The sequence below is a fragment of the Nelumbo nucifera genome, chromosome 2 (assembly GCF_055504915.1).
Source record: "Nelumbo nucifera cultivar China Antique chromosome 2, China Antique-T2T, whole genome shotgun sequence".
NCBI lineage: Eukaryota > Viridiplantae > Streptophyta > Magnoliopsida > Proteales > Nelumbonaceae > Nelumbo > Nelumbo nucifera.
This window is the reverse complement of record NC_142650.1, coordinates 15,225,647-15,248,093: the sequence shown is the minus strand read 5'-3', so window position 1 is coordinate 15,248,093 and position 22,447 is coordinate 15,225,647. Positions and strand designations below refer to the sequence as shown.

General features: G+C 34.1%; 1 protein-coding gene and 1 long non-coding RNA gene across 3 annotated transcripts in view; both read left to right on the top strand.

The window, feature by feature from the left end:
• The first annotated feature begins 209 nt into the window (after window positions 1-209).
• LOC148801940 (uncharacterized) lies at window positions 210-3,907 on the top strand. The gene is made up of 3 exons (XR_016082311.1): window positions 210-441; window positions 3,313-3,406; window positions 3,674-3,907. It is a non-coding gene; the product is annotated as an uncharacterized LOC148801940 (long non-coding RNA).
• A 9,684-nt stretch (window positions 3,908-13,591) lies between these two features.
• Window positions 13,592-22,447, top strand: part of EER4 (Transcription initiation factor TFIID subunit A) — a 33,306-nt gene continuing 24,450 nt past the window's right edge. Inside the window, exons 1-4 of one of the 2 annotated variants that reach the window (XM_010258492.3) lie at window positions 13,592-14,501; window positions 14,765-14,986; window positions 17,578-18,168; window positions 18,828-18,902. In XM_010258492.3, the coding sequence (XP_010256794.2) occupies window positions 13,821-14,501; window positions 14,765-14,986; window positions 17,578-18,168; window positions 18,828-18,902 (1,569 nt within the window). In that variant the 5' untranslated portion in view covers window positions 13,592-13,820. The remainder of the gene's footprint in view (window positions 14,502-14,764; window positions 14,987-17,577; window positions 18,169-18,827; window positions 18,903-22,447) is intronic. The other variant, XM_010258493.3, reaches the window with a different exon arrangement.

The window sequence follows — 22,447 nt, the reverse complement described above, 5'->3', positions numbered from 1 at the left end:
TTGTTGTTAGTAGTTTCTCTTTTGAGACTACCTTTTAAATTCTATTTTTCTCTAACCAAATGCAAATCATATGAGAAGGCAAAAAGGAAATTGACAATGTCAAAAGCTCATAATGTCCTTACAATTACCTTAAAACGATTTCAGGTAATCCTGAAAAGTGCAAAATGATACTCTGTTCTGGTTGTTACTTTTGGCTTCTTAACGCTTGCTTCACTCTCTACTTTACAGTTTGGTAAATTTGGGAAGCTCAATAAGGTGGTACATTTCCCAACGGTCCTTGATCCAACTCCATATATGAGTATGACAAACGACAAATCTCCTGTTTACATGCTCTATGCAGTGGTGGTTCACTTGGATGTTATGAGTGTTGCATTCTCTAGTCATTATGTGTGCTACATTAAGAATTTTTAGGGGAAGTGGTTCAAGATTGAGGACAGCATGGTATGTTCCCTATTTACCATTAATATATCCTTACACATGTTTTGCATTCAAGAAGCTTGTGTGGATTCTCATTTTTTGACAAATTAATGATGTTCTCTTTGACTGTTATTGTTGATCCACTAATTCAGAAGTTACTTTAAAATTGTCACAGTAATTCATTGTAGTCGGTATCTTTTCTACAACACTAATCTATGAGAAGGGAACAAAAAATAAAATAACTATTGTAAATTATGTTTTTGGAAAGAACAATTTATCATATTTTGAAGGGCATCATCAAGGCAAGAATAGTTTATCATATCGCCAAGATACATGCAATATTGGAGATGAAGGAGGATTTGCTCCCAATATATAGGATAATAGGGACAGGCTAGTTTTGATCCTTGATGCGATTGAAAATGTTGGTTACACAAGCAATGTAAGAATGTGGAACGTTGAATTCTATTTTTTATTCTTTGTGATCAGGCATCTTGCCTTTAGTGTATAAGAAATAACCTCAAAGTGGATTATGCATATCAAAATAGGGATGGATCAGAATAGGCATCTTTATAGCTCCTCACCAAAGATGGGAAATTTGATATGAACTTTAAAAAGCAACCAAATGATGGAGCTCATATAGACATATATCAGAGCCTCTGTGAAATGTATAAATAGTTTGTTAGAGACTTCTCCATTGTGTCCATAAAAGATCCCTTTGACCAATATGATTGGAGCTCATGGGCTTCACTAGAGTCTTCAATTAATATCCAACTTGTAGGAGATGTCTTTTTGGTCACTAATGCAAAGAGAACTGTTGAAGCAATTATTCTCAAAGGCTTGCAATGCTTTGTTACTGAAGGCAAGTATCCGTAGCATCAAAGACTTGATCTAATGATCCATTCTTTTAATTTCCATTTTTTTTCAACTCCTTATTGTATAAGTACTTTCTTCCCTTGCTTTGCAGTTTTAAGGATAAGTTAATCTTTTATGCATGTTAAAAGTTTGATGATGCCTTGGATCTTGTGTCTGGATTTGAAGGGGGGGAAGGGATAATTTCTACAATGAATGATTACAATTTTTTTTTTAAACTATAAGGCAATTAGGCTGCCTACTCAATAAATTTTGCTAATGTAGATAAGAAGAAATAAGATTGTCCCTTCAACCTAAAACATGGACTAGCTTGTCTTAGTCAATGCCCCAATCACCCTTTAGATTAATCTAGTAATTCACCTTTAGACCACCATAAAGTGTCCCACAATGGTGGATGAGGATCCACCTCAACCTGCTATAAGAAAGATCAGGTAATTACTATCGGAATTTAGATATGTGGATAAGGATCCAATCATCCAAATATAATTTCAATGGTGATTCGTTGAATAAGAATATATGCTCAACCAAACAACAAAATCAAACTTTTTTTTTTATGGTTGTAGTATAGGACAACCCTGACATGTCTGGTGTAGGTAGGAATGCAACTTGGGTGGGCTTGAGTTGAGCTTTTGTCAAAACTTGAATGCGCCTAGTCCAAAGGCGGGAACCTGAAATAGTACAAAATGCTAACTCGGGCCAACCCAAGTTGCACACCTAGGTATGGAGTATTTAGGGACAACTATGGAGTTGTAATGGCCATCTCTGTGAACCAACAAGAATTGGGGATTTAACAAGGGCTTAATTAACGATAATCCCACAAGGCCTAAGATTGGATAGACAGCTGAGTTTGAGAAAGTGGTGAAAGGGGATTATAGGGTGGTTGTAGACTGGTTAAGAAATGTCAGCCAAGTTTCATGGCAGCATGGATATGTCATGAGATAAGTAAACTTTCTGGTGAGAAATAAAGACTAGCCATGATTTGGATTGAAAATCAGCCAACAGTTCGGTTAACATGTTGGCTTTAGCTAAGCAAGGTTTGAATAAGGAACAACTATTCAGGGGGATTGCTTTGTAATAGTTGTAAGAAGGTAATAATAAGATGAGGTAAGGTATCACTCTTGCTAGCTTAACAAAAAAAAGGGATGTGTGTATTCTGATATACTAATCACAAACAAACACTCATAAAATACCTTGTTTTCTTTCAAGGGCCCTCATTTTGTTTTTCAATGATCGTCATATTATCTTAGTAGTGCCAAAAAATTGTATCTAGATATTAAAGCATGTCACTGGCTGGTAGACATGTCTATCTGGGTTTTGGGTGGAGTGGATGGATATATTCATGTCTCTTTGGTTTTTGTACAAGTGGTTACTCTCAGACTCATACCTGTGTTCTCATGCTTGTTGGGTAAAGTCTAGATGAACTCAAATTACAATCGTAACACTTGAATGAACTTTGTTTTGTTAATTACCTGTATGTTTGGAACGACGTTAATAGAAATCAAACTGGAATTGGAATGATAGGGAAAATCTGATATTGGATGTGGGAGATTATATTGAAAGTCATTTATGAGTTATTTGGAACTAAACTGGAAATCATTAAGATAATTGTTTGGTATTTAAAGGATTAATTCCTTATTCACTTTTTTCTACACACATGCAAAATCTATGTTAACTTTTTATGCCTTGTACCAAAATCAAGGCAAGTATCATAGATAAAAAAAAAAAAGAAAAATTCTATGCAATAGTTAACATTATTATAAAGGATACAATCAAAGCTACCTAACTCCTACATTATAAAGGATACCTCAAAAATGAATGGCTACAACTGATGCTCGAGTTGGAACCCTACAAACTGGATCTTCACCAAAGTCCATAACTGTGATTCCAATAAGACACAACCATCCATAATTGTGATGAATAAACAATATTGATCTGAATAACATATATAATGATTTACAAGATTGCATTGAAGATTTAGAAGGGCCACAAGCCCTTGTAGTTGATTTCCCTTCATGGATGCTGCAGGACTCTCACCAGTCAAGCTCTCCTCAAGCAACTGGAAATTCAGATTTAGTCAAGCCCTCCTCAGTCACCACCTAGTTCTAATGGTGATACTTAGGTATGTATTTGTGTTAATTGTATTTTTGTTGACCTTTGAATGCATGACAAAACATGGTCCAACATTAAATGTGGTGCCAATAAATAATTCATGTAGATTATTAAATTCCTTTTCTATTCTATGGAAGAGTTCACAAATATTATGAATGACCTTTGATTTTTGGCATGTTGTTCTATCACCGAGGAAGCCATCATGGTATTTGTTTGATTTGCATTGAAAGAAATTATGAATTTAGAACATCTACTAAATAAAAATTGTTGCTAACAGGGAGTGCTAAGGGAATTCAAGATACCCAAAGGGAGAGAAGTACCATTACTAATGGCTTTAAAGTTCTTGTACTATGAGGGAAATGCATGAGTGGGCCCATTTTAATATTTTGTGTAACTAAATATATATTTTTATACATTTTTTATTAACATCTCATTTATTTTACATTTTTAACAATTTATATGTTATTATTTGTAGGTTTGACCATTATCTTAAGTGGATTTGCATTGGAAGATGTGCTATATTATACGACAAATTGAATTTTTTTAAGTCCTTGTACTTTTTATGTCAATTGGATGTTGTATTTGAATAATTTATTTTGGATATAATAATAATAATTAATTTTTAAATTAATACATTTTGTTTTAAATTACATTTTTTATTTAAGTTGTTTTTATGTATCAATTGTCATGAGATTTGTAATAATTAGGTATTAAAGTGATGAATCAATGAAAGTGCATATGCTAAAAAATGTTAGAATTAACATGTATAAATAAAAAAAAAGTTCTAAGCCAACGGTCATGAAACTGCCGGTTTAGCCATAAACAACACCTAAGGTGGCAGCCATATAGTATATAAGCCGACGGTTTAGACCACCACCCAAAAAAACAAGCGACGTTTGGCAAAACCTAAGGCGGCGGTCATATAGCGTATAAGTCGATGGTTTAGATCATCACCCAAAAACAAGTGACATTTGACAAAACCTAAGGCAACAGTCATATAGCATCTAAGCCGGTGGTTCAAACCGCCACCTAAGAACACAAGGGAGTTTGATAGAAATCAATAGCCAGCAGTCAGAACCGCCACCTTATTAATGCTAAGCCAGTTGTTTGCTATGATTGCCACTTTAGAGCAATTTGAACCATCTTCGATCGGTCATCTAGGGTGGCTTTGTTTTGTGTCTAAGCTGGCAGTCCTACTCTAAGACAGCAGTTGATAAGGGGACGGACACCTAACCACTGCCTTAGATCTAAGGCAAAGACCGTCGGCTTTGACCATTTTTCTTGTAGTGAATAATTCATAGCAAGTGAATAATAATGGTTAGTAGAGCTATAATCAAATAGCAAATTAATTAATAATATCACATATGTTGGTATGTGTAGTATTTGTTTTTCTAGTTTTACACTCATCTCAGGAGCCTCCTATTATGCATATATATGTTCAACGGATACGCTAATCAAATAATCAAAATTCAAAACAACACAAAGTATGAAGAGAAATTATATAATGAAATTTTGTAGTAAATAAAAATACAAGGGATTTGACTCTCTTTGGTTATGCTCGGTCATGTAAACAACCTCCGGTTAACCATTGATCTTTGGTGAAGACAAGGGCCACTTATACAATCTCGTGCTTCTCAAAGTGTTGATATAGTTTTTTCATTTCTAACTTTGCACTTGATCAGCTATGTGGAATATTTCTTTAAAAACGGGCACTCATGGTGGCTTTATCTTCTTAGAAGACTTTAAATCCAAGTGCGAAGTAGATAGATTGCCTCTCTTCCTTTTCTCTCTTAAGCTTTTGATGTTGAAGTGAATTTGCAAGTATTGTAGCTTGTAATTCTAAGTGTTGGTGAGATTGATAAGAGAGTTACTAAGCATGTATGTGAGATTCAAAAGAGAACTTTTCCTCTATAGGCATTGCTATTTATAGCCTAGGATTAGAGTTATCACCTTAACCAATCCCATGTAAATAAGATGTTAGTTAGGGTGAATTCTTATGCATGTTCCATTATGTAGGATTCATTGGTTCTACCAATGGGTCTATTTTATTACATAGGTCATGGGCCTTATTAGACTTGGTATACTTTGATCCTTGGGCCATGGGCCATTGTCTATATAGGCTGGGCCCTAAGCCTCTATAGACCCATATTAATTTTGGAGGCTCTCATGTAAATTAAGCCCATTTATTTGGCTTAAAAGCTGACATGTATACAACTTTGATATTTCTTTTATTTATTTTGAGCTTTAAATTATGGAAAGAAAAAACAAACCAAAAAGTGTTTTGAGAGAATATTGTAATAGTTGCTTTTAAATATATATATACTAAAGTAGAACTTGCCATGTCAGCAGTCCTCTCCTTGCTCCACTACCCAAACCAAGCAATTCTAGAGAGAGTGCATGATTCCCTCTAGAAGCATTAGGAGTTGCCACCTAACATGGATTATCTCATTTTTTCTCTCTTTTTTCTTAGGAAACTAACTATCCCCCACTTTATCCTAAATTATCTCCAATTCCTATTTATCCTCTCCCCCACTTTTCATCTATATCTATCTAAAGAAAGTCTCAATTAAAACATTTAACATTTACTTAAATATTATAATTAAATTATGTAATAACTTTCAAATTTTTATTAAAAACACAAAAAATAATTATAATAGGTTTAATAATTTTATATTTTATGAATTATTCAATTTAATAATTAAATAATATGTTAAAACATAAATAAAGAATTATTTAAATAACAAAATATTAAAAATAGCTAAATAGTTATGTAACAAAATATTTAAAATTACAAAATAACTTTAAAGAAATAAAATTTAAATAACAAATAATATTATCAAAAGCACTGGATAAGGACTATTGTTATTTGTTAAAGATTAGACTATTAATTTAGGAGAAATTAGGAGTGTTCAATAGGCGATTCAGTTCAGTTGGAGATTGTTTGGCTAGCCAAACTGATTTGGTCAGGTTAAGGAGTTGGTCAATTGAAATTGACCAACCATTAGTGAAAACTAACCAATGGTTAATTAATAAATGTTCAAATTTTTAATGTTTAGCATAATTTACAATAACCATTGTAATTTAACAAATTTTCATTAATTTTTTACAACAACTTTTTATTCATAAAAGATATCACTAATTGGTGTAATTTACTAATTCCTATAAAATCAATAATTATAGTTAACAATTATCAAATAATTTAGGAAAACTCTTTGACTAATAATCCATAATTAGAAAATTAATCTATGAAAAAAATATTCTCCAAAACTATATAAATAATAGTGATTTATTATTATTCAACTAAATAATTATAACAACTTTTAGGAAATTAATCTATCAAAAATTGTTTCATATTTATTTAAATAACAATCCATTATTATTATTTTAATAAATAATTATGAAATAATTTAGGAAGATTATTAAATCTATCCACACCAGTCTAGACCACTTGGTTGACTTCAACCATACTTGGTTTTACATTAATTAACAACAAATGATTTACTTTTAATTAAAATTAATGCAATTTACCATAATTACATTAATTTACTAAAATTACACCACTTTGATTAATAGTAAATCATTTAGGCTTAAAAAGTAAATAATTTACATTAATTCACATTAATTTGTTGTTATTGTAAATAACTAATTTACTATATATTTTTGCCAATCAACAACAATATCAATAATTTTTGGAAATTATCATAAAATATTATAATTTATTGTTAGTTAATTGGTTATAAAAAATTATTAGAATTGTAGGGATGGCAATTTTCCCTACAAAACTAGGGCCCTACCCTGCCCCACCCCAAATGGGGCAAGTTTTCTTGAATTTTAAATAGGGATGGGGATGGGGAAAATATTTTTGCTCCAAATCAGGAAAGGGGTTTGCATATAATTCCCCAAACCCGATGGTAAATTAGTAAAATATCAGTAGGTTTAATATTGATTTTTAAAATATCTCTAAGTTTTCCCCTATTCTTATAATCCTAGGATCCCATAATTCCATTTATAAAGTACCCCCAAATTGTCATAATCCAATTCCTAAAATACCCCCAAATTCCCATAACCCTATTTGTAAAATATCTATAAATTAGATTATTTTTAGGTGATTGCCTTGGGGTGGGGAAAATTTGGAGATTCCCCATCCCCAACAGGGAATTGGTGCCTCGCCTTGAAACTGCCCCACCACCGGGGATGGGGCGAGAAGATGGAGTAGAGTGTCTTGGCTACGGGGGCGAGGTTGAGGGACAGGGAGGAGTGCCATATCCAGTGTATCACACAGGGCCCTGCTAGTAACAATCTAAAATAAAAGCACTTTTAAGCTCCAAAGCACCAAGGTGTGTGGCCCGTGTGGGTAGGAGATCTGGATTGTAAAATTGGGGTCTTGTGACTTTGGGCTTTAAAAGTGCAAATCTTGAAAATTATCCACACAGTCTTACATAGTTTTTATTTTTTTATTTTTTGGTTTGATGAAATTATTAAATTGTAACGATGCAAATTTACGTCATAATTTAGCAATATGGATTATTGTATTTAGCCAGGGTCACCTATGAAATGGAACTTTGCTCTCTAGACTCTGGTTCCCCCATATTTGCGTAAGAAAATGCTGGCGTGCCTAAGCCATGAAGCATATGAAGGGTGCCTTTTGGCAGCTGCTGGTGTCAATTCCTCTCAACGCCCCTGTCTAGCCCAAGCAAGCCCACCCTGCGTTGTGTTGGGTTAAGCTTGGGTTGAACCTGGATTGGTGGATAAATTCAGGCTTGACCTTATGTTAAGTTTGGACCAAGCTCAAGGTCAGTTAGGCTTGGATTGACCGTCAATCTGGCCCAATTCATTCAAGTTGGACCCATAAAAGTTATGAAGCGAAGTTGGGGCAAGTTATTAATGATGTTAATGTTAAGTGGATCCCGACCATTCTCTATTCTTTCATTCTTTGGATCACATTGAGCTATCTGATTCAGAAGTTCTATTTGCTTGCTTTCAATGCAATTCCATTTGCACTGCCAGCGTTTGGTAAGAGTACAAAAAGTAAAAGCATTGATGTGAATGCAAATTTGTCCAAATATAATGGTGCAAATATGATTTGGTTTTACATTCAAATTTGCAATGTTTTGTTTGGTTGTGATGATGCAAGTATGAACCCTCTAGGCTAGAGCCAACCTATATTTCATTGTCCAATTTTGAGTGCAAAGATAGTTTGCTTCCATTTCTTAAGCAAGCTTTGCTTTTATTTTTAGTGCAAAAATGGTTGATAAAGGCTTAGTTTGGAGATAGTGTAAATATAAATATGTACTGTGCAAAACTAAAACATGTGGTAATGCTTGAGAAACCGTCTTTTAATGTATCGAATTGACCATGAAATTGTCCAAATCTCCCAATTTTGAATTAGATAATATTGGCAGCAAAAAATATATATATTGTTCGGGATCCAACTTCAAACCAATTTTGTGAGGCTCCATTTACCTTCAAGTTTGTTCCAGAATTGGTGGCTCATAGGTTGGTCAAGGAATCCAAATGTCGATATCTGAATCAGCATCAACTGTTATTGCTAAAAGCTAAAGTGTCTAAATGGAATGACTTATTGTTGGATCTTCTAGTGAATAAGGTTGTGTTTGGTACCATTGCTATTTCAGGTTCGAACGTTTAGAGGGGCAATGGCATTATATGAACTTGTTTAGCTCTTTACCAAATAAAAACTGAAAAGAAAAAAAAAATTGCATTTGTTAGTATTGCTACCTAAAATGTTAAAATGAAATGTTTCTATTTAATGTGGCACCACCCTACCATAATAAGACTAATTTGGGAGTGCTTATTTGAAAATAAGGGCTTATTCTAATAAACACTTAAGAGCATTTGGTGAACAAGCACTTATTTTAAACAAGGCTAGTATAGGCATTTTCGAAATGTAATGGTGGGCCAAGATAGGCTAGAAAGTAAATAAACACTTAAAAAATAAGCCTAAATTTTGGGTTTTCAATTAAGTGATTATTCTCAAAATAAGCATTTACTTTGGGCTTATTTCCCAAATGCAAATAAGTGTTTATTGGTGTGGTCCCATTTCAAAATAAGTGCTTATTTGAATAAACACTTATTTTTAAGCACTCTCAAACTTAGCCTAACTCTCAACCAATGATCAAAATAAAAAATATTTTGTTGTGATGATTAACTCATTATTATACATAGATTAACATATAGATGCAAATATAATTGATGGTTTTACAAACAAACATGGAATAAAAAAGGGTAAATCTATGATGTGGGAAAGACATGGTATCGAAGAGTTTTGATCAATCAAAACCCATCCATGAATTTTGATAAATAACACCTGATTGTCTATCACGTTTATGATTCCAATTGATAGGTCAGAAGTTTTTAAGATACATCTTTTCGATATCATAGTTGAACCCAACAAAAAAAGAACCTTTCTATTTGAGATAGAGTTTATAGGTGTTTAGTGGCGTGTTTTGAAGTAGCAGTATTATGAATATGCAAAATTTGTGTATTGAGACAAAGATTAAAGTATTGGTATCAGGTATTGAATTGAACAACTCAAATACAAATATGGATATAGATACATTTTGGAAACAAAATTGACTCCGGTGTTCATAATACCGTGCTCGCACCATCCATACAATCTTGCATTGGGAGGAATATCTCCCTATGAAAAAAAGCATAAAGTACGAAGGTATTCCCAATGCAAGGTTGTAAAGATTGTGTGAATGGGGTAAACACGGTCTTGTGAGCACTAAAACTGATCTCTCTCGAAACACATGGATTTAGATGAAAAATATGAAAACACTTGGATACACTAGGGAATATCATACAATTAACATTAAGTTTAATGTCAAAGTAGCTATAAATAATGTATAAGTACATAAGAATTATATATTTTAATGGTATATATAAAAAATATCTTACAATTAATATAGCGGAATGCACATATATCATATAATTTTATTGATAATGTGTCAATCAAGAGTCCAATTTTACAAATTAATACATGCATAAAGCCATTATTATTTTATTTTTCAATAAAGTCCAAGGCACAAAACATATGCAACTATTATATTTGATTTATTATATCATTTTTTTCTATTTTACTATTTATAGTTTTTAACATTAACAAAAAAGTCAACTAAAAATTATTCTTAAATGTTTGGTAAGCAATACACTAATTTTTATGAACAATGAATATATTATTATAAAACGTAAATTTTAATATCAATTAAAAGTTGATAAAAATATAGAGTCTTAACTTAAAATATATCAAATATATTAAAATCTCGATGATACATATCATATGAAAATTCCTAAATCTTAAATACTAAATCAATTATTCCATTATGAATATTTTTATTTCTATAAATTTTCTAAAATAAAAAAAATATTTTTTATATAAATGTGGATTAGTGGATTTGATAGAATGAATTTATATAATATCCTCAGATATTTTATAAATAATATTTTTATTTTTGTAAATAAAAAATATACTGTTGTTTAATGCAAATTAAAATGTTAATTAGTAATTTATAAAATTTTTAAGATACATATCATGTGCAAATTTCTAAATTTTAAGTATTAAAATAATTATTTTATTATTAACATATTTATTTGTATAAATTTCTTGAAATTAAAAATCATTTTTTATATAAATATGGATTTGTTGGATTATCTATTCCATTGATTTATAAAATAATAATTTTGAATATTATTTTTTCATTTTGTAATTGGAATGTTGAACATAATTGTATGTTGTTTGTTTGGATTGTGTGTAAACATTGATGTTAATAAAAGTTAATTTATTTTATTTGTTATCATAAAATAAAAAGTGGTTTGGTGGTTAAGAATGTATGTACTCTTAGGTGTTTGAGCCACTTGGATTCCTAGGTTTGAATCATGATAGGTGCCTTGTTGTCAAAATAGGGTTTGATACGCTTATGTGTCGAGGCATATTGGACTGATATGCACGACTTAAAAGATGCACCTTTAGTTATAGTGTATCCCATGCTAGTGTGATCCGATGTCAATACAATACACCTCACATCGAATATATCATCAATATTTTAATCCTTGATTGAGAGTATTGTGTTGACCATGTTGGTCTAACTAGGGTCAACCTCATCCCTCGGTGTGCTTAACTACTTTACTTGCTTGTGTGAACGCATTATGAAGCCCCAGGCCCACTTGCAATACATCTAGAACTAGGGGGGAGGGGGTATGTACTATAACAACAAGGAAATAAAGTTGCATCCGCACCATCAATTCAAGCTTTTGGCAGGGCAATACATGCTTCATGGGTGCTTAGTTGTAGGTTCAAATCCCCTTAAGACCATGGGTGCTTAACTCCTCTCCCTATTAGTGTGTAATGCACTACAAAGCCCCCTTAGGTCCATCCACAACACATATAGATATAGAGCTTTGTGCTGCTACAATAAGGATATAAAATAATGCCCTCATCATCAATTAGAGCTTTTGGTGTAACAATAGTTGTTTGATCTTAAGGCTGCGTTTGTTTGTGGTGTAAAACATCACCACCAGTTCAGTTTTATCGGCGTTTGGATGCAATGTTAAATGCCATAAGCGGTTCGGTTTTGTAGGCGTTTGGGTGGATGTTTGGTTTACATTAAATCGATGTAAAACGTCACTTATAGTGAAATTTTACAATGATTGTCGATGTAAAAACTACATCGATAAAATTGATGTAATTTTTACATCGACAAACACATTTTTCAATGCTCATTTTTTTCAAACAGTTTAGTGTGAAACTCCATCGATTAGATACTCCAAACAAACGCAGCCTAAAAAACAAGCTTATTATTATCAAAACACATTATGGAATTGATTTATGATCAATATTCAAGATACCAACAAGTTTGTTATTATCAAAACACATTATGGAATTGACTCACAATCAATATTCAATATACTAAAATATTTTCTTTATTTTTTTTTTCGGTGTCATCTTTTGACAATGGGGCTTATTTCATCGCCTTTTTAACATATAAAGAAGTTGAAACCTGCTCACTCCCCTAAAGTTACATATTGGTGACTTTGAGATAGAATATGATATGTTTGATATGGGGTACATTGTATTAATACTTTGAACGTTGTTCATTGGTGTATATCTAACCTTTTAGTATGTGATGCATCGGAACATATCTCTACACTGCCACATAGGACACCATACAAGATACAAGTTATTGGACTATTTCTTCAAATGAGCAGTTGATGGAAGAAACACAACAATTTGACATTTCCCCAACACCACTGGATTTATATTTATAGTAGAAATGTTTTAGGATTATTTTTGTCCAACCAAACAGAAAATTAACATTCAACCTTAAAACACGTGATTGATGCTGATGCGACAGCTTTTCAATTAAAAACAACTATGGTATCAAATATTGCCTATTTTTTTTTTTGATGGAAAATATTGCCTAAATTATTAAAGAGGCTGTAAGATTTTCAATGGTTGAAGTTGAAGTTGGGGTTGTTGATTGTTGCATCTTTGAGTATTTTATCATTCAGTTATTTTATCCACATTTGAACAATTTAAATCATTGTCAAATAGACACTGCTATGTTTGGTTCGATGAAAAAACAAGGAGAGAAACAGGAAATTGAGGGTATATTTCTATCAAACCAAACATGGCCTATGGCCTATGGCTTAGATGTCAAATTTGCTAAGTTTTCTGGGCTAACTTGTTACTTGTGGATAATTGGGGAGCTTTTAAGTATATATCACCTTTTGTTTCAGGATAAAGACAAATCTAGCCCCTCAATTTGAACAAATGGATTAAACATGCGATTATAGATTTATAGTGAAACGCCACAATCTATGTCGACCTACAATAAAAGAATCAATTTGTAGGCATGCGGATGCGGAATCCAGCAACTCTGCTATAAAAATAAAAGTTGGGAAATCCGGTATCACATCGTCCCACTGTGCCTCCGCACGAGAAAGACGCATTACATTCTCTTTGGTTTTTTGGCTACTCTACATAGGCTAGAGTGAATTGTCAGGCCCAATTCAACAACCAACGGGCAGGGCCTCAGGAGGGAACACGGCAAGCGAGTCCATGGGATCCGTGTCATCCACGCGGGCCCACCTTCTCCGGCCCACCTTCGCATTTCAGTTCCAATTTCCAATTCTCTTATCTTCCAAAATAAATTCTCAATTAACTCTAATTCTCGAAAGACTAAGCAATGATAATTTTGTCGACCCTCTAAAAGTTTAGGCCTCTGCCGTGAAGGCGTGGACTTCTCTCTCTCTCTCTCTCTCTCTCTCTCTCTCTCTCTCTCTTCTCTCTCTCTCTTTCGCTTTCGCTTTCGCTTTCGCTCTCGCTCTCGCTCGCTCGCTCGTTCGTCTGCTCGCGATTCGCCATGCCTTGAAAGCCATCGAAAAGCCAGAATTCAGAAAGAAGAATGGCGGAAAATCCATCGTCCTCCCCAAAACCCATGCAAACAATGAATGTGGTTGATTCGATTCCTCCTAACCCATCAAACCCAAATCTCACCTCACCTTCGAATATCTCCCCTTCTCCTTCGATGGATATTCCTCAAATCTCATCTCCGCAGCTTCCGTTAACCCAAACTTCTGCTTCTGCCGCTGGCGGCCAAACCCTTATAACCCAACCCCAGCAGCAGCACATTAATCCCACGGTTGGATTAGATTACCAGCAACAACAATCGCAGCAGCAGCAGCAACAACTACAACAACAACCGCAGCAGCAACAACAACAATTGCAACAGCAGCAGCAACAACAACAGGGCCTGGTTCCACCTTCGAATTTCCAAATCCAACAAAATTTACAAAGATCAACATCAATGTCTCGGATGAACCCGATCCAGCAACAGCAGTACGGCGCGGCGGCTGGTGCCATGCGGCAGCAAGCAGGAATTTATAGCCAAATGAATTTCAATGGATCCCATCTTCAACAGCAGCAGCAGCAGCAACAGCAGATGGGTGGCGGGGGTTTGTCTCGTTCGGCTTTGATTGGGCAGAGTGCGCAGGTCGGTGGCCACTTACCCATGTTATCCGGGCAAGCTGCAGCAGCAGCAGCGGCTGCCGCTCAGTTCAATTTGCAGTCTCAGATACTCTCACCGGTACGTGAACTAGAATTTGAGTAGTTGGACTTTTGTCTAATTGGCTTTTGGTTCAGGACACAAATTGATACTTATTACTTCCTTTCTCCTGTTCTTTTCTTTGAGAGTTCTCTTTAGGAGTTTAAATTTATTTCTATTTTTGTTATCAATTGATCGGTTACTAACTTACTGTTGATTGCGTGTATCTATAATTGTCAATGCTGTGTTTCACTTTTTCTTGAAATTATTGATACAAATGTAAGGAAAAGGCATTCTTGATGTAGGTAAGGCAGAAAACAGGTTTAATCCAAGGATCCCAATTTCATCCGGGTAATACTCCTGGGCAGCCATTGCAGGGAATGCAGACAATTGGAATGATGGGGTCACTTGGTCTGAGTGGTCAACTAAGAGGAAACAGGCCCCTCTCCTATGTCCAACAGCAGATAAACCAGGGGCAGATGAGGCAGCAGCAATTGTCCCAGCAAACTTCACTCTCCTCCCCCCAGGTATAAAGTCCTCTTTAAGGTGTTTATGCTTCCAGTTAGTTGTGTTTTGATGAAGTGCCTATAGTTATGATTTCATGTCACCTTGATTGTGTATTTATCTTTTTTGTTGGCAAGGAGTAGCTTCCAGTTCTTCCTTATTTAGAAGTTAAAGCCAATGGTTTTATAAGTGTGGATGCAAATTGTAAAACCTTTTGTTGAACGAGTCTTTGCCTCAGATGGTGCTTCTACATCCAAAACTCCTACAGTTGTTTTAGTTGTCAACATGATTCTTTTCTCCAAAATGCCCATTGTAAATGTTAATGCATCCTAGGGGCTGGGATAGTTAAATTTTGTTGTTAATTAAACTGTCACTATGCCATTGTTACCATTCTGATGGTAAATAATTGTGAGATTCACCATTTTGACAAATATTTTATTATTTCTACACACACACATTCTAAAAATTGCTCTTTTGAGTTCAATTTGAGTGCTACCTAATGGTTCTACTAAGATCAGCCTTTTGTAAATCAATTATTATCAATTCTGTTTTGTACCATCAGGATAGATATAAAATCTTTATGAGGTATGGCTCTAAAAATGTTGAATTTTTGGTATTTGATTAATGGAACAACATATAAGTTAACATAGAATGCCTAGAAGGTGCAAAATTATAAAATAGGATTCATGTAGTTCATCCAAATAGTTCTGATAAGGATTAGGGGCCATTTGATAATGGCTCAAGTTTCTGAACATAACAACTTATTGCTGTTCTTTTAGTGGATAGAATGATTAAGGAATAATATATACAAGGGTTACAATTTCAACTAGCCCTTAAGGAGCCCACAACCTCCTTGAAATCTTAATTCACTAAAAGACAAAGCAATATGTTTTTCAATTCACCCACTTCAGCTGTTATTGAATGGTCTCTTAGTTAGGTTGTGTATCAATAATAATAGGAGAGTCTTTATTCCCTTTTATTTTTCTCCCTTTTACTGTACGGGTATCTATCCAACCACATTCTCAATCTTGTAGTGTGGAAAAATGATGTCACCAATCACAACCACTATGCCTAGATATGACCCTTCAGATTGGTCAGTCCTCAACCCTATATCCTACCATGCATGTATTATTTCCTTAGTAACAGCAATTGCTAATTGTCAAAAAAAAAAAAAAAGATTTTTTGCTACATGAGTTGTGGAGAACGTGCAAGACCTTTTCAGGATGCCAAATAAGCTATCATATCTAACATTCTTCTTTGTGTAAATTCCTTTGTCTAAATATGTAAGAGTTGTTTATGTGAAATGAAGAGAAAAGGTGGTATTGGTCAGCAGTGCTACAGAGCAAATTGGAGGCTTTAAAATGCTGAGAAGGGCAAAAAGGATATATGTGGCCAAATGCTTGGGGGTCAGGGGTATGTATAAACTTGGAAGATACAAGATGAAGTAAGGCTAAAAAGAATACAAGAGAAGTTTAGGTAAGATTAAGTTTTTTTTTTTTTTTTGAGAGAAGGTAAAGATTAAGGAGATATTATGGAAACAAGATAGAGAAAACCTGGAAAAAGGGAAAGAGTTTTGAACAAACAAAATAAATACTGTAGAAGTATAGATTTTTTTTCCTCAATTTTGAACTGATCACAAAATTCCACCAAAATTTTAAAGACAGTTTTGGATTTGGATCCAGGTCAAAACTGGTATGAAACTGAAATTCAAATCCTTGTGTTCAAAATAAATGAACATCAGCTATACATAACAAATTCCCTCATTTCTTATTATATGTTGTTCTTGGTAGCAAAAATAAAGTTTTCATTTTCCCAATGCTCTTTTGTATAGGTATATGATGTCACAGCTTACAGGCTATCAAACTTTTAATATTCAATATTTTTTGACAGATTCTTCAGACATGTTTCAAATTCCCACTTCTGTATCCATGCAATGTTGATTATGGGAGAAGAAAAAGGCAGGGCTGATTAGAAAGTTAAATAGGAATTTGAAAATGTTAATGAATACAATATTGGTGAAATCTGTTAAGAAAAATAAGTGATGGAAAAGGAATAGATTATAGAAGGAGAATATTCGTGGGTGTGTTTCTTTTGAACCTAGATTACTTGTTATCTTAACAATATGAGGTAGTACATTGGAAAAAAAATGCCTTTTTGACATGATTATGGTTTGGAACTTAGATCCCATGGCCAAATTGAACTGTACTTCTGTAAAATTACCTTGGGCAGTTCTTCTTTTCTTTCTTCTTAAACCTTGAACATAAGATAAGATTGATCTGGCTATCAACATGACTGAGAGGTTCTATTGTCAAGACATGATTTAGATAGTGGTTTTTCAAATGTTTTTTAATGTTTATGTTATTATTATTATTTTTTGATCAATAACACTTTCATTAATTCATCAATAGAAGATTTACAAAAGGAAGACAAACATGCTTATCTTCCAAGAGCAACAAAGAATCTCAAGAACCGTTTATGTTATTGAACTAATAATATTTCTCTTCATTTTATATTTGATGGAATCCAAATCAAATTGAAATTTAGATTTTCAGTATATGTTTATCACCTTTATTTGATGAACAGTATATGCTCCTAACATCCAATCTATCAATAGAAGCTACAGGCTCAAAATCTACAAAGGACATCATCACTAGCATCCTTGAACCCTCAGATGTCTGGGTTGGCTCAGAATGCACAACCATCTATGATGCAAAACTCCATGTTGCAGCAGCAGTGGTTGAAACAAATGCAACCAGCAATTTCTGGTCAGTCATTCCATAGGCAGCAACAGGCCTTCTTGCAGCAGCAACTGGCCTCATCTCCTCAGCTGCAGCAGAAATCAATGGCCTTGAACCCACAACAAATGTCTCAACTGGTTCAGCAGCAGCCACAGCTAAGTTCTCAGCAGCAACCACAACTCCAGCAACAGCAGCAACACCTCCAGCAGCAACAGCAGCAACAACAGCAGCAACAACAACAATTGCATCAACAATTACAACAGCAGCAGCAGATGCCACCTTTGCAACAGCAGCAACAGTCTCCAAGGATGCCAGGACCTGCTGTTCAGAAATCTCTGAGTCTGACAGGATCACAACCCAATACTCCAGCTTCTGGTACAACAACACCAGGGGGGAGTTCAAGCCAAGGAACAGAAGCAACTAATCAACTTCTTGGAAAGAGAAAAATACAGGATTTGGTTTCACAGGTCTTTCCTGCACCTTTACCCACCCATTAATAGTTCAATCCCTGTATGCTGGCTCCAGACCTCTTGTCCTTTCTTTGTTCTTGTACTTGTTTTTTTGGAAAGTGGAGATTGTGTAGTTTAAATAATTGACAAACTTTCAAAAGACCATCTGATGTACCCCTGGGTGGACCAATGAAACTCTGTAGCCTGTAGGTAACAGAGGTTACATATGACACACATGCAGGTTGCTGTGAAACCTTAAGTTTCAAAAATTTTAACCTGTGCCCCCCAACCAAATTTTAGGGCCCTCCTGTCCAGTTGCCTGTGAGCCGGGCTTTGTGGTCAGCCCAGATGTTCCTCAGGCTTTTTCTCCTATGGGGTTTAAAATGCAGTGACATGAGAAATCTGAAATTTTGGAATTGGTTTTCCTGTTATTTTTCAAGAATTTGAAAGAATTCATACTAACTTCTGGCATTATCTTTTGAGTTGAAAAGATCTTTTTTAAGCTTGCCCTTCACTGTATATTAAATCATTGATGGACTAATATTCTTTTCCCAGTATGTTCTTTTTAGTTGTTCTTTATGTGATGAATACCTATCTTATTTTCTCTTTCATATGAGATTTTTTTTTTCCAGTTTATTTTTCTTTCTTCAAATGGTCATCCGTTTGCCATATTGCAGGTGGATTCACAGGGGAAGCTAGATCCAGAAGTTGAAGATCTTCTTCTTGAGATTGCTGATGACTTCATTGACTCAGTAATGCTTATAATATGCTTTTCAGTTATAATGCAGGATAATATTGTGTACCTTTCCTTCACAGATAAATGGTCATATATATATATACATGCAGAAAAACTTTTTTTATATATAAATTTATACTTAACTGCATGAATTTCATTCCTTTTTCTTTATCCATGCTTTCATCTTCTTTTTAAAGGGTGATATATGAAATCCATTCAGAATACATGAAACCGCAAACTGGTCCTTTTGTAAGATTTTTAGCTTTGAGAATTTCAACATGCACCTAATCACTTTTTTTTGAAGAATAAAGATAAACATTTTATTAAAAGCAAAAAGAGAAACAGCAGGGAGGTGATAAGATACCGGGAGAAGAAAAGCAGTCTCAATGACCCATTGAGACCCCAAATCCACAGAACTAGATGATAACAAGAGCACCCAAACAAACCCCAAACCAAATCCTAACTGAGAAACAAAGAAAACCCTAACCAAACCCCCAAGAAACATAGCCCAACAGCCCATCAATAAAACAGAAGACAAAAACCCCTCCTTGACGCACTATGACTTCAAAGAACCTCTGTGGACATAGCCCAACACCTAATCACTTATTTGCTGTATTCCATCATTTAATTATCTTTATGAGGTGGCTAGAATCATCTCATTCTACCTTCTTTCTTCCCTTGTCTAGTTACCAGTTGGTTCCTGTATTTTTAAAGTCTTATAGGGCATCGTGGAGGCATTCTGTGATCCTAAGGCACGAGGCATAAGCCTTCCGAGCATGTTTTTTAATTAATAAATAATTAAAGTAAAGATAAAATAAAAAAAAAATTATGAGAAATTAGAAAAAATGTACTAAATATCCCATAAAAATGGTAAATTTATGAGAAATAGAAAAAATCACATTTGCAGTTTCGAATAATAAAATCATCACATTTAAATATAAAATTGAAGTACATATCATGCAGTATCATGAGCCATCAATTTATAACTTGCAATGCTGCAAATCAAAGTTTCAGAATTAACAATTCACATAAATTTCACACCATTAGCGTAAACAAGTTTGACATTTCATATCTAAATGAATGTAATGCATTAAAAGAAATCAAAGCTGTGGTACCTCACTTCTGTTTATAATGTTTTATTATGATTATAATAAACACGTTTGGAGGGTTTTCATCCTTTCTATTATGTTGATATATAATGGAGAGCAGAAGCATTTTTCCCCACTTTGTATTATGTTAATACATAAACAAATTTGGAGGTTTTTCCCCCACTTTTATTTGTAAATTTTTATTATGAAAAATTAGCTTAAAAGGTAAGAGTATATGAGGCATATGCTTCTTGTATAAAGGGCAAAAGAGGCATACACCTTATATGCCTTATATACTGGAGTCATACTATCATATGCCTCTAGTGGCTCTGTGCCTCCACTATGTGCCTCTAGCATTTCCTCAGTGCCTTGTCTTGAGACACTCTCCAGGCATATACCTTAAGTTCCTTTTAAAACATTGTCAGGCATACACTAAAATGGAAAGTTATGAGGAATGAAAGGAAATTATGAAAATTTTGGCACGAGGCTTGCAACTATCTTAGTGGCAAACAAATGTCATGTTGAATATTTTTTTGGAGAATAAAATTTCTAGATTCCTCACTTTGTTGTGTTTCCTAGGCAACAAAGCATGGTCCTAAGGTGGGTTCTTTTTTTATTGCTTTTTTTGTCATTCTTGTACATCTTTTGATATACATCTTTACCCTTCTTTCTTTTTTCTTTGAAATGAAATTTAGTTTTTGTCAAAAAAGCTAACCTTCAATTTTAAAAGGGTGTCTTCATCCCCATATTGATTTGTGTAGACATATCCCTATTAAACATGTTATTAAAACTAAAAGCCAAAACCACTTTAGTAATTTATTTATTTTTTTCTTTGTCTTTATCTCTCCTTCATTGTTTTCTTTTTGCCAACAAGAACAAAGGAAAACCTAGAGCTTTTAGTCTGAGTATTCAGCTGTTGCTCCCTCTGGCGAATACATTGCCACTAAGAAGTTCCCACTTCACAGCAACAAGCCTGCTACTTACTTCCCATTCATGTCTTAAAAAGACAAAGTATCTACCCCTCACCATTGCCCTTCCCTTTATCTCATGCGAAAATACAGACTGTGCCCAACCTAGAGTTTTCATTTATTTATAGCTAAAATTTCTGAATCAGCAACCGTTTTGCTGGAACCCATGGTTGCATCATCAAGATTGCTATCTGAACCTTGCTCTTGCCATTTGTTATCTTCCTTTTTATACGTGTTGTATTTTTGTCTGGTGCTGCTGTAAATGTCCCTACTGACTGCAAAGCATTCGGAACTCAACTATCCCCTAGAAGGTTGCTAGGTGATGACAAGTAAATTAACCAATCCTGATAGTATGGACCAAACATTGATTCAAGTTGAAGGTTCTTTTACTTTGTTCCTCTTTCATAGTTGGGGAGAATAATGGTGTCATGGAAGGCTGTCTTTTGGTCATTGGTAAGCTCTCATCAGATGTGCAGAAGAGTATTGATATGATGCATGAAAAGAGAGGGCTGGAGATCACAGAACAAGAGAGTTGAGGAATATGATGCAGAAAGGGGTTTGATGGAAATACTAAATACCCTCATCGTTAAGTTTTTAATGGGAAAAGAAGGAGCTTTTTGCATCTCTTTAATGGATGTCTGAAAATTTCATCATTCCCCTACTTTTTTTTTGATAATTATCCTTTCCTCTTGGATTTACATAAATTTCTCTTTAGATTCCATAATCTAATCTATGGGAAACTATTTCTCTTTCATATTTTAGTGCAACAATCTGAAGTAACAAGGTGTTTTTTAGCAGAATTCTACAGAACTATGTATTCCAAGATTTCTTCTCCTTTCTCATTCTTTGTCCTCTATGCTCCATCTTTTATTCTCCACCATCTTTCCTAGCATGTGTGTTTAATGGTCTCCTATATATTCTTACTTTACCCATTTTTCAAATTAGTTCATCCACATTTTCATAGAAATATTGCCTTTTAGTTCTTTAGGTAGAACCGTAGAATGTGCATTAGTAAAAGGTCATTACCCAATGTCGGTCAGCTATCTGGGGTCTTGGGAGGGTTGGATTGGATACGGTCCTAACCTTTGGCTTTTTTTTTTCCTTTTTTGTTAGTAGAATATTTATATTAACTTTAAAGATTTATGCCATAATTTTCAAGTTATTAGATGTTAGTAACAATGTGGTTTTATATGAGTGTGGAAATAGGCAGTTGGGATACTCATCAATTATAATCTTCATCCTTTCTATTTTGTCTAGATGGTGAGAGTATAGCAAAGTTCCGCAATGTGTGGGTGTGGTTCTCATTTATCCTTACTTATGTAGTTGAGCAAGGTTTGCAATTTTAATTTTGAGGGAAACTTTGACCCTTCAAAATTGAGAAAATCCCATAACAGTGTAGAACTTTCTAGTTGGAGCTAGGTGCTGGAGAAAGATGGAAGTTTTCTTTCGAATTCCAAAAATGTCAATATAGACATGGTTAATATTTAAAGGTCAAACTGCTTAAA